Source organism: Porites lutea, chromosome 13 (genome assembly GCF_958299795.1).
Source record: "Porites lutea chromosome 13, jaPorLute2.1, whole genome shotgun sequence".
NCBI lineage: Eukaryota > Metazoa > Cnidaria > Anthozoa > Scleractinia > Poritidae > Porites > Porites lutea.
This window is the reverse complement of record NC_133213.1, coordinates 20,574,389-20,587,603: the sequence shown is the minus strand read 5'-3', so window position 1 is coordinate 20,587,603 and position 13,215 is coordinate 20,574,389. Positions and strand designations below refer to the sequence as shown.

At 39.4% G+C, this 13,215-nt stretch overlaps 3 protein-coding genes across 3 annotated transcripts; 1 reads left to right on the top strand and 2 right to left on the bottom strand.

Annotated features, from left to right (window-relative positions):
• Positions 1-1,076: 1,076 nt before the first annotated feature.
• On the bottom strand, positions 1,077-3,159 carry LOC140923219 (uncharacterized). Its single transcript, XM_073373299.1, has one exon. It carries the CDS (start codon positions 2,833-2,835, stop codon positions 1,966-1,968), a length of 870 nt encoding a protein of 289 aa, XP_073229400.1. The 5' UTR covers positions 2,836-3,159; the 3' UTR covers positions 1,077-1,965.
• Positions 3,160-5,829: 2,670 nt separating this feature from the next.
• Positions 5,830-8,103, bottom strand: LOC140922727 (uncharacterized). The gene is made up of 3 exons (XM_073372743.1): positions 8,017-8,103; positions 6,798-6,977; positions 5,830-6,361 (listed from the first exon to the last, which is right to left on the bottom strand). Exons 1-3 carry the CDS (start codon positions 8,098-8,100, stop codon positions 6,200-6,202), a joined length of 426 nt encoding a protein of 141 aa, XP_073228844.1. The 5' UTR covers positions 8,101-8,103; the 3' UTR covers positions 5,830-6,199.
• Positions 8,104-8,145: 42 nt separating this feature from the next.
• On the top strand, positions 8,146-13,177 carry LOC140922726 (EEF1A lysine methyltransferase 2-like). Its single transcript, XM_073372742.1, has 6 exons — positions 8,146-8,263; positions 9,289-9,354; positions 9,877-9,994; positions 10,287-10,391; positions 11,283-11,511; positions 12,340-13,177. The coding sequence occupies exons 1-6, from the start codon at positions 8,178-8,180 to the stop codon at positions 12,438-12,440; spliced, it is 705 nt and encodes a 234-aa protein (XP_073228843.1). The 5' UTR covers positions 8,146-8,177; the 3' UTR covers positions 12,441-13,177.
• The last annotated feature ends 38 nt before the right edge of the window (positions 13,178-13,215 follow it).

Below are 13,215 nucleotides of genomic sequence, written 5' to 3'. Positions count from 1 at the left end.
AGGTCAAGGGAAAATGGAACGCTTGCGCAAGTGGAATAGGCTACCATTCTCTGGCGGGATTTTCATACTCAGGGCAGGGTACTTTCAACTACGTACAGAACTAATCGTATCCGCCCAGCTACGCAGACAGCGGCGGACTGGCATTCTTCCCGTAGAGTAGAAGGTCCCGGCCGTGTACAATAGTTGTGACATTAAGAGAATTGATAGGTGTCATGTCTGGTTTTTATTACAAAAGAAAACAAAACAATAACCAACTACAAACAAAACAGAAGAACAACAGCCGGACATGTATGGGCAAGGTATCCCAGGGAGAACCATCCTCCTTTCGACCCGGACGTAAAATAAAAATCTTTGTCAGTGAACCCCAATTGCGAACTTAGGTCTTTAAAAATTTGGTCTAAAATCGAATCTTAAAGAACGTGTCCAACAACACGAGTTGCTTACACAGGTCAGCACCGTTATTGAATGACCCACTTTTGTAAACGAATTAGTGGTGACTTATCGCCATGATCCTACATACTTGGTTCAGTATTCCCGTGCACGTGCCAGATGGAGATTCCGGGGGGGAGGGGGTGGCAGTTTTCGATTGCTCAAAAGGGGCCGGAAACTCTAAGCGCGAGCTCACCAGATCAGGGCGCCAAACGATAGGGAAACTTTTGAGAATAACCAAGCTGATTGAAACCTATAGCAGATAATTAAATATGAGCGACAGCGCACTGATAAAAACTGAACACCGATTAATTGAACAAGCGGCAAGCCTCATGATTCTGGGGGAACTCGAATCGTTCTTCATGTAGTATAGTAGGTGAAGTCGCTCTTGATCTAAGCAAGCTAGGGATTAGCATATACTGTATATTTGTCTGTTTTCAACCCGTAGGTCTGAAAGATCCCCTGCTTCAAATCCTGTTTGCCAGAATTGCGGAACCTTTAAAATTACGTAACCCGACGAGAACCGGAAATTATCACGCTTAAGAGGTATCGAAATCCCAATTGTTGATAGAGGGGACGGGAACTCGCTCATTGTACTTTGAAGGCAGGGTGGTCTGCTTAGTGTTGCTTGTCATAATAACCAAACATTTATAAAGAAAATAAGGACTTTTATTGTATAGAGAAGAGTCATTTACAATATTAACAACTTGCCGAGGCACATATCATCCGGAATGAAAAAATATATATATGCTCACTTTTAACAGTATAACTCAACGAAAAATTATTTCTTGATTATATTTATGTCTTTTCTTGCCGTGTGCGAGAAACACACGCTTCTTGAAAATACCGGAAAAAATGCCTGGAAACTATAATATACCGTTGAACAACAGGGAAATAACACTTTATACTCTCGAATGCTGTTCTCGAAAATGACATTGTAAAGCACGTAGTGGGCAAGAAATACACGTTTGTTGAAAATACCGGATAAAATGCCTGGAAACTATAATATACTGTTGAACAACAGGGAAATAACACTTTATACTCTCGAATGCCGTTCTCGAAAATAACATTGAAAAGCACATATTTACATTAAACCTAAGAAAATTAGCATGAATGACTGTAATAATACCGGCTATGTTTTGCTTGTGAGCCGCGAAAAGGTGAGAAAGTATTTCCGTTGTCCGAAAAGGTTTTATATCTAAATTCAACCCGTGCATGCGTCGTAGTAACTAGCCTAAACCCTTTCATACCATGCCAGAGATGTATATTATGAAAATCTGGTTTTAATTTTTGTGTAGCAGAATATAAACTTAAGTGGGGCGCTTGGAGGTAAATGGGTTAAATAGTATGTCTTACAGACACTAGTGGCTCGTAATTCCAGTGATATAAAAATCTAATTATGCGCAAGGGGGCATATTGTGCAGACTGCTTAGAAAGTCGATTGTTTTTGTTTTTGTGCAAAATGAAACTTGAGATTGTTTTTTAGTTTGTTTCGCGAAGGGATGACTGAAAAGGCTTAAACTAGCTAACTAACGGTTACATTTTCATGACGCAGGTAGAGTTTTTCCTCGTGCGATAATGCGTTTTCCTGTGCTTAGCTAAATGATCGGACCGAGAAAATCTCTTATCGCAGAGGTCACAAATAAATGGCTTTATCCCACTGTGAGAGCGCTTGTGGCGAGCTAACTCATCGGATCTTGAGAACCTCCAGTTGCATCCTTTCCAAGTACAGGCAAAAGGTTTTTCGCCAGTATGTCGTCTTATATGTGCCTTCAAATGTGAGCTCTTCGTGTATACCTTGGTGCAGCCCGGGAAATTGCACTTGTATTCCCGCGTAGAAACGCGACGCCTGGCACGTTCCCCCCTGTTTCCTGCCTGCCCCTTGCAGATTGCACCTGGCTGGCCGTCGAGCGGGAATTCCACAACTGCAGCTTGACCTCCGGCCCCGTAATATTGATAACGAGCTGCTAGCCCTTCCAAATTATCGGACACATCGCTACTAGCGTCGCTCAAAGACGCAGTATCGCTCGATTGGTCATTGTCAGGTAACAACAAGCTCGCTGATAGCACCAGGTTATCTTTACCACTGGCGCCCTTCTCGATTTCAAATGTTTGCTTGTAATAGGAGTTGAACACTGAGGAAATGAGGTGCTCTTTTAGTTCGCCTACTTCATCGCATTCTGACGCCAGAATAATATGATCATCCATCGAGTCCACGATGCCCTTGGAAAACAGATAATCAAGGTATACGTCGACTGGACAAGACAAACCAATGGAATCGATATGTTGGTCAGGAAGACCATCTGGGCTCTCGGAGTATCCATAAAGCGGATATTTTCCCTCCAATTCAGTGAAATCTAAAGCACTTGGATCCATAAACTCCTCAAACAGCAAATCGCAATCCATGTCTTTCTCAGCACTCGGCTCTGCAAAGCAAAGTTTGGGCACGCTTCTGGAATTATTATAAAAGACTTTGTTTTTCCGCGTTCAAACTCTCTCTCAAGCCGAGCGAGCACTTTAAGGCATGTAGCTAGAGCACTGAGCGTTTGACGGTTTAAATACCCACAAGGTCTTGGAGCAATGCTATTGGTTAAGAAAAACACCAGCAAGTATCATCGCTGATAGCGATCTAACAGAAACATTGACTTCCGATTCTCTGATTGGACGCAGACGCCAATAATGCTGCAACAAAAAATCGAACTGTTGCAAAATTTTAAAGATCTCTAGTTTTGTTACCCAAGATTAATCCCTTGACCTTTTGACTTCTGAATCTGTTTTTTCATGTTCTTGTCAGAGCTTGTTCCTTGCACTGAGCAGAGGCTAATTTTTTCTTCATTTTCTCATCGAGCTTTACATAAGGCAGATACCGGCTTTGGCAGGTATTGTCTTGGAATACAAATTAACAGTTCAATGGTTTTCAATAGGTGCCAAAAGCGATTCATTCATGTCAGAAATTTGTTTTTTTATCACACATCAAAATCCTTTGTTTTCCATCCGATTAGACACATTAAACCTACGACAAAAAAAGTTGACCCGGGGAAGAAAAGTATATACTCAGAAAAATGGCTTTACTTTCCGCAAGAAATAAAACCTGCTCGACATTCCGCTTTTCTTGGTCCAATTAAACTCCATGGGATGCCAATCTCTCGGTTTAATTGGTGCCAAAAATAATTGATTTTGCATGATTTTTAACACAAATTCTTCTTACTTAAAATAATTTAAACTCGGTAAGCAAACAAATCCGCGTATTATTTTCTTTTCTTCGTTCAAGTACGTGCATAGCTAAGCAAACATGGAGGAAATCTGATTTATCTAAGCGAGGCTTAACGTTTCGAGGAAACATGCAGCACGCATTAGCAGACTCGGACAATGTGGCATATAATACATCTCAATATCTTTTTAATTTTGGTCTCACTTCATCTAGATTTACGTAGCACCTCCACGGGCGTTTATTATAAGACCTTCAGCAGCCTTAAACAGGAACCAAAGTTGTCAGCACTTAAGGTTCCCCTGGCACGTGCTTCGCGTGAGTGACGTCAAAGGCATTTAAAGATAGCAACATAACAAATTGTTCCGACCTATAGTCAGCTATTTATTTGGCCCTTGACTTGTATTTGCACGCGAGTAGAGACCAAAAAGGAACGTGACTTTATTTCTCTGAAAACTACAGCGGAAATTTCTGGTCTTTCTAATCTTAAACTCTGCGGAGCACAACGTTTATTAGGTGATACTGGAATTTTATTGGATTACTACCTTATATTGATTCCAGATACCTCCTGTGCCAAATCATTTTCTTGTGTGGTTATTTACCGGGGGGGGGGGAGAGCATTGTTAAATGGTACATATATTAGCAGCACAAGTACCACTTTATACGGAATTTTTAGCCTGTGTAGCAACCGTTTCCGCCCGAAGTCGTCGAGAAAATTGGAAGGGTGGCAAAAGGGCCAAAAGGGAATTTTCCTCTTATCTTCTCCCCCTCACTATTATTATTATTATTTTTTCCTTGCTAAGGTCTGTTTACTCCCCCCATCGTCCCTAAGATAAGTGATACATTAGATAATAGCAACACTTTTCCGATATCAGGAGCGCAGGGTTACAGGCTCCCGCTGATACGTAAATTTTATTAGATTATAACAGCGGTGAGGAGCAAGGACAGCCGGCTAAATTCCAGACATAATATTGATAAAAGATGATACCTAGTGTACGGTATTGGTATCAGCCAGTCCGAAGAGGTTTTGCCTAAACTTTGTACCTATTCCGCTTGTCCATTCCAAGGCCCTAAGGGACGGACCATTAGAAAACTTATAGGGGTAGATGGGGGGGGGGGGGGGGGGGGGGGAAGTACAAAAAAATTATTTGCGCAACGGAAAATTTAATGAAAAAAATTCATGATGTGAAGTATATATGAAATAATTCATGCACGCCAATTAATTCTAAAAATATTTATGCTATGGCCTAAAAAAAATTCATACAAGGAATTTGATAACGAAAAAAAATTCTTGCAGCTCGGAAATTCCCCTCGGCCCCCCCTCCCATAACTTTTCTAATGGTCCGTCCCTAATACGACGGAATTCATTTTTGCTGCCATCGGGAGGGCTCCTGCTGTCATTTAATTTTTTTCCTTTGGGGGGACAAATGGGGCGGGGGGGGGAGCTAGGAGGGGTCTTCAAGTATAATCAGCATAAAGTAGAAATCTGATAGAAGGAAAACACCTTTTTACCAGGCAGCGTTATTCCAAGGGGCTTCCCTGGTACCCAGGCTTTAAATGGAATTTTCGTCGGAGCTTACAACGAGTCTTTGTGCTCTTACAAAATGGTTGAGCTTAAAGTTTTGAGGTTGGCGGTGAGGGGAATTGTAGGTGGGTGGGATTAGTGGCTGCAGCAATCTTAACCTCCAGTCTTAACCTTCATTCAATAGCCTGTGTACATCAGCCATCCCCCTCTCCCCAGGAAATAATGATAAAAAAAACCAACAAACAAACAGATAAAGAACAAAAATATTAAAACTAAAGTACACAGGTTATTATTGAAATGAATACTTAAGACAGGATTCCAAAACAAGCCCAGATCATTTTGAAAACACAGAAAACCAAAAAATATAGCACAAGTAAATTTATTTTGGCATAAATTGTCAAAACTTAAATGTTTTTCATGTCTAAAACCGGGTTCTCTTCAGCTTATGATGAAGGTAAGGGAGTGTACATGCACTCGGTATTTTTTCTTTTGAATTATTTTCAGAAATAAAGCAGATTCTAGCTCTTTTGCATGATTACTGCAATTATGGGGGGAAAGACCCACAAGAGAGTGACTTTATTTCTTAACGCCCTAGCCTATGAGCAGGCTCTGCTTTAAGGGGAGTCATGCAAAGTCACACAAGAGCCACTGGCCACTTGAAATGGAGAACTTTCTTGTAGGCTTTGAATGTCCCAAAACAGAAAAAAAAAATATGAACAAGGCCTAAATCTGACATTTCCACTCCCAGTCTTAAAATCCAAAAGCTAAATGTATATTGACTTCAGCACTGATGAGAAGTTCCTTTAGTATAGTTCTAAACATCTTTATTTGTTAATTAATGTGGTGTGAAGAACAAGTTTTGAACTGGATTTTGTGCATTATTCCTACACTATCTTTTTCATTGTCCTCCTCATATTGGTGTTGTTTAGAGTCATCCAGTAAATTTATTTATTGTCTCGTTGAAGAACCAGTCGGAAGGACAGCTTCAGACTCCGGTCTATAAGCTTTTCATGGTGTTGCCTCCCAAGTTTTGTGTATTATTCAACCATGCCATCTTCATTGTCCTCCTCAAATTCTTGATATTTCGAGTCATCCAGTAAATCTATTTCCCTTTGTCTTATGGGAGAACTGGTTGGAAATAGCTCCAGACCCCACTCTGTGAGTTTTTCGTGATGTCGCCTTCCACACAGATGCTTCATCTGAAAATCAAAAGAAACAGAAAATGCATAATCAAAGACTCAAGGAATATAAATAGTTTTAAACGTAATGTTTTTAAGTTTTTAATATAGCTACTTACGTTTAATTTTTACTTATACTTATTTTTAATTTTTTATGAATTTTTTGTATCTTTTTAATCCCTTTGCAATTTTATAGCTTTTTTTTGTTTTTATAATATATATCTAGTTTTGAGGTCCTTTTTGAAAACCATATCTTTTATGAAAAAGTTTCCTCAATAAAGATGATTACTATTATTATAAACATACTGGGGCAAATCTAGGGTTGGCTCACTGGGATGGGTTAAACCTACAAAAAGGTTGAAACTACAAATGTTTCCCTGCGTACACGACAAAAAAGATATCAACAACAGTAAAAGGTTGATATTAAGTGCATTAGAAAATATTAGAATACCCTTACCCATTCTGTTTGCGAGTTTAATGTGAGATCACATGCCTGACAAACCCACACTCCTGAGGTATTTTTTCTTAATTCCTTTTTTCTGTGATTTTTAGAAGCCATGTGGTCATCGTACATCTTCAGAGATGTAAACCTTTTGTTGACACATACACTGCATCTTAACTTTGAAGCGGCTTCAACCTTAAAAACAAATAATAATAAGCTTTGAGGATTGCTACAGTTGGAAGTGGACAAAACACTGATCTCCCAGTCCATGGACTACCCTGTGAATAATTTTACTGGTAGTTACCTATATCCCGCATAATAGTGTATTCAAAAGGTCTGGGCTCAAAAAAATATTATTGGACGGTGGCTGGACATGATGATTGGCCAAAGAAATTTTTGCAGCAGGTAAAGTCTCATTTTCTGACCGGTCGGAACGTTGGAAAACATGTTCTATTAGTAAACGTGATTGTATTTATCAAAGGGACAAAATCTAAGATTTACAGGTGAGGAGTTGGCTGTTTGTTGAAGAATAAGAGTCTGTTTGACCGGTCAACATGACTGGTGAATGGAGCTTTTGTACAGTCAAGACCCCATTTCAGCGAGCAGAGTCTCCTTCCATCTTCCAAGACTTCTTCCTCTTCTCAATATTTTCTAGGAAGATCGAAGGAGACTTTGCTCGCAGGTTACATTCGAACTAGACATTGTCCACCTTCAGCACTTAAAATAATGGCTGGTCAATAGTCCATATGGCCTTAATATGGGTAGTCCATCAGGGTAGTCCATGGGCTGGGGTTAGTGTTTTGTCCTCTACCATCACGGTTTTACTCACAATATTGAACCTGTGGCTTATCATTTGTAATTATCTTCTTAAATATCAAGCACATCAAGGTTGATTTTTCGTTCTATGAGGAAATGCTAAGCAGATCTGGCTAGGAAAAACATGCCAAATGAAAGAGATGTGATGCATCCATGGTTCAGTAAAGTGCCCGCTCTAAGAGACAGTGTTTTCAGCTCAAATCCATCCCAAGCATCACGTAGATACCTTGTGCTTCTAAGAACTCCGCTATACGTACCATGGCTGCTAAGCCAAGAAAACTTTTCTTAAACTGAAGGGTGGCTGTTTCGAATTGTGTGACAAGAGCGGGATTCGCAGTAAACTTTGTGTGATTCTCTGCGGGTGAAAAAATAAGCACATGCCCTTTACCAATAAAATAAACCAAGAGCTCCTCCTTACTTGAAGTCGTTTAAGTTTTCGTTTCGATACTTTTGTTTCTGACCCTGTGGCAATTTCTGCAATTTCGCCAAGTTCGTCCGCCATCAATCGTACCAGTCTCTCTCGGCCTCTCTTGGTTAGAATGAAAAACCGCTGAGCTCGAGGGCTCTGATAAATCCAACATGGTCGACAGATCGGCCGACAGCACAGTGGAACACGAAGATACAGAGAAACTACTACCCTCTTCCAAGCTTGGAACAAAAGAATAGTAAGCAGCATTGCCTACGTATTGTAACATATGTTTTCTCTGCATTTTTCTACAGCCACACTTTTTCCATTTTTACTTTTCAATTTGAGGGCTTCAAACCTTGATACTTTCAATATTTAAGCTTAAAGTTTTCTTTAAGTTATTTTTCGTGACTTTCGTAGCGTGTTTTTTTTAGAATCATGGTCATGAAATGAGGTACACCCTGACTTAAACAGGGTAGTGAAATGGACAATTTTTATCTTAAAAAGGGTGACAGGTCTACCCAAGTTACCCTTGAGTGCCCCTTCCCCCCCCCCCTCCCACGGGAATCACCCCGACCTCGTTCCCAGGTTCTCTATCCTACCCGTCGAGATGGGTTGGAGATGGACTACCCTGATGGGCTACCAACTGACTACCCCGTTCATGAATCTGGGACATATGGAAGCTTAAGGGAGGTGAATGCTCTCAGGCCCGTAGGAACGAATTTGAAAGTGAGAGGGCACGAACAAAAATTAGCCCTAACAAAATATTTTTTAAAATCAAAAAGGGAATTTCCTTGTGTTATTAACTCAGTATTTTTGACGGTTAAGTGGTAGTCTTCTTTTTTAAAAAATTTTGCCCAAAAAGTGAGGGGTGGGGAAGGGGGCATGACCCTACTCGGCCCCCCTACTCCTACTGGCCTGCTCTCATTGACTGCACCACCCTCTCAAACTTGGGACCAGGGACTACATGACAGTTCAGTTTCACCCTCTCAACTTTGGAACCAGGGACTACATGACAGTTTAGTTTTTGAAAAAATCCTAAAAAGTGATACTTACTGTGAGCCATGTATGGTGACAGTCCAGTACAGTTCCAATAATGAAGCATCTGAGTGGCTGGGTATACTGCGGGGCTGGATAGAAAACAAGTTAAGCATGGTTTCTAGATGGTCACTTTAATATAGCCACGAAAAGTCTGTTATACCGTACTCTTTATTTGGATTTGCAAGATGGCAATCCAATGCATAATTTCTCCTCTTTTATTAATTTTTTTTTTGTTATTTTCAGTTGGGATGAGGCCTACTCAGCAGAGCTTGCCAACTTCAATGACAATGGTGATGTTGGTGAAGTCTGGTAAATATGTATCATATCTATTGATGCAAATATTACCTTCTGTTTGTAAACTGTTTATCATGTCAGGAATATTATTGATTCATCCTTCCCCCTTCAAACAAAGTTGATTGTTATTGGCCTCTGCTTATAAGACAGTTACTTTAATTAACCCCCTTAAAAAATCATTGACTAACCCCAGGCTTTCGGACACGACTTTCTTTGGACACTGCTAAAAGAGAAAAATCTTGCCAGTGAATATTGGAACCTCTCATTTATAATCACCGCCACCTCACGCACGTTAATGTAACACAACTTTTTTGGGTGCTTGTTTGAAACCTTCCTTCATTGTTGTGAACAACCACTTTTTCTAATTTTCTAATCTCCTCTGGGTGCAGCCTGGGTATTTCAGATCCATGCAACCCTGGCAAGACAATCAATTTGTTTTCCCATATTTATTAATTAATAAGTTTTTTATTTATTTACAATGCAATATTCATATATCTGTATATTTTTACATTTAGGTACTGTTCCTTTTCCTTACAGGTTTGGGGAAAGCAGCATGACCAGAATAGTCAAATGGATAAAAAGTAATGAAAAGATAACAAAGTCTTCAACATTTTTAGACATTGGCTGTGGGAATGGCATGCTTCTTGTGAAGTTGGTAGGTTTACTAGCTAACAAAGTTTGATTCACTTTGCTTGCTTTTCTTTTCTTAGGAAAAAAGTTAGTTGTTAATAATAGTTTATAAATATAATATAGTGTTAACTCTGCAGTTATAGTCCTGTATAATTATAGATTTGAAATACCAGATTCCCCTTCCAATAACATTGAACATGCTTGTTAATCAAATTAAGTACGAATTTCTTTGGTAAATTACATCAGAAGTTACTTAGCGTCTTATTCCACGCACCAAGGTGTTGTGTTTATTTTGGTTAGTTTCTTGTTTATTTCAGGCTCACCATGGATACACAAACTTAACAGGTGTGGATTATTCACAGAGTGCTGTAGATTTGGCATCATCCATAGCAGCAGAGGAAAAAGTCAACATTAAATATCTGGTGAGTGTTTTTTTTTACTGTGAAGATTGATTTACAGTCACACCAGGCAAAGTCTACCATGTCCATAGATTTCATTAATGAATTGATTATTTGAAAAATGAATTTGTTAGTCATTGCTACAGCCAGCTTGAATTCAAATCTTTGTTTCGGCATGCATAATGAGCAGTGAATTTTTTGGCTACAACTTTACAGTATTCAGTTGGATGGGAAAATCTTTGAATGGATAAATTGCTTTGAAGACACTATATAACTTATATCAAATTCAAGAAAACTGAGTTGTCAGAATTTTCAGAACTACCTCATGTGTGAATTCATCGTTCAGTACGAATGAATCTGAAATCTACAATTACTAGCGGATTAAACTGTAAAAAATAAATTTGTAAATGAAATCTTTGGAGGAGGGGAGGTTTGCGCTTGACCTGGATTCCATATTTTACTAATTGCTAAATAAAATATTATGAATCTCATTAAAGAAAGATCAAAAAGCATGCAAAAAAACTGTTTGACAGTTAATGTTATCATAGGATTTTGTTTATTGCAGCATGCAGTGTAATAGGTTTCACTAATGTAAATAGTCACATTTGAATTGAATAGCCGGAGTAATACTTTTGAGGCTGTGGACCAAATTCTTGAGTCAAAGTGTAAGCACTTTACTGAAATGAAAGCTACTGAGCACTGAGCACTAATTATAATATTTATTGGTTCTTAGAGTCTATTATGCTGTTCTACAAGGTGATTCTACAGTCATATAAGTTTCAGGGTGTGGTTGAACTCCTAGAGTGTGACCATTCAAATGAACGCTTCTGACTAGTACTTTCTTGCAGTACCAATAATTATGCTGTACAAGGTAATTCATACAGTAGATGGTCTAATTTATTTGCTGAAAAACAGGTGTGGGACATCCTTAATACAGAGAGTGGTGGCCTGTGCAGTGATCAGAAGTTTGATGTGTGTCTAGACAAGGGAACTTATGATGCCATTAGCCTAAATCCGGATGATGCCACAGGCTGCCAAGCAAAGTATATTGACAATGTTTCCTGTTTACTGGCTTCTGACGGAGTGTTCATCATTTGCTCCTGTAATTGGACAAAGCCAGAACTTCTTGCTCAATTTAGTAACAGTAAGTGGGATAACTAATGTCTGTTAGTTAGATATACATGTTCGGATATAATCGTCACTTTGTGAGTGATCTAGACTAAAAAGTTTTTTTCAGAATTTGTTTACTCTAGTTTCAAGAAGAATTTCTAAAGAAATAACTGTTAAAATGTAAATAATGACATTGTTTGCCATCTGCAGGATCTACAGTATAATAATGCTAGTGTGGTCTAACTGTAGGTACTGCATCATTTACCCTCTGCGAAACAACCTTAATTAAACCGTCTAAACAAATGTTCAAGTAAAATCAACAAGATAACGGGGAGCTTATGGCGCTCTTACAAGGTTAGAAATGCCAACTGGAAGAAGGCATTAAGTAGTTGGCTTTTTCTAAGTGTAGCTAGACACCACTCCAGCTAGTGTCTGGGGCGGGTCTTGAACACTGGGCTACCTAATTGCCGGCCCCGTGCACAGATCACTCGGCCACAGTGTCCCCCTCCCTCCCACCACGTTTATGTGAACAGGAAAAGGCAGACAACTAACAAACTGGGAGAGTTTGCTTTGCAGGAAAGATCAATCAATCAATCAATCAATCAATCAATCAATCTTTATTCCTCTAAGATAAAAAGACATATCTTAAGTTACATCAGCAGTTGAGAATCATAAAAAGAAAGAATCATAAAACATACTGTATGCAAATAATAGAAAGATCAAAGATTATATCTAAAAATTATATCCTATTTACAAAAACATTCTTAAATCGATCATTTTGCCTTCTCTGTAGACTGAATTTATACACTGTCGGCTTCCCTTCGATTTTGCTTATGCGTTCACCATTTGTATTTCGTTACAGAATTTGAGTTTCTGGAATCGCTTCCTGCTCCTTCTTTCTCGTTTGGTGGTCAGTCTGGAAATACTGTCACAACATTGGTGTTTAGAGCAAAAAAGTCGTAACAGATGAACACAAAATAATGACAGATAACCACTCCGGCTGTGCGCAAAATTTACATCTTCCTCCCTGTCTTAACAGCTTAAGAGAAAGAGGGGAAGAAATTAATAAACACTAAATTGTACTAGACGAGCCGGGAATCCTTGCGCGAAACGGTATTGGACGAAATGGTTTGAGGGCGAAATGACCATAACCCTGCTGCACCATTCAGAAGAATCCAGCGAATTGTCTGGGGTCGAATTAAACGAGTTTAATGGGGGAAGTGACCAAAACCTTAGCAGGCCATTCCGTGAGCCTTGAACGACATGGCAAGGGACGGAAAAGAGAAGAACGAAGTTCTGTCAGCGTGCCAGACCAGCCAGCAAGTCTAAAGAGAAGACTAATGGCTGGGTTGAAGTGGTTTACCACAGCCCCACCGGAACAATAAGCGATAGCTGTGTTTCATGTATAACCGACTTCTCATTATTGTAACTCATATGGTAATGCGCCCGTTTGTTGAGCGGTAGGACTTCGTGTTCACGTATGCCTCGGTCATACCCCAGCTGGAAAGGTTATTCATGTTCTGTTTGTGAAATTTACTCTGTTGGGATGAGCGCTTCATAAGCGTTTCGGTTAACAGAGTTAAGATGTCACATTTGCCATCCTTTGCTTATACTGTCGAAATTATCTTAGGAAAACCTCTATAATAGGAACAATTCTCTTCGCACTTCTCTATTGTGACACTTCACTTGGTCCCAAAGATATCGAACTAAGGGCCTGTTTACATGGAGTGGGGGACCC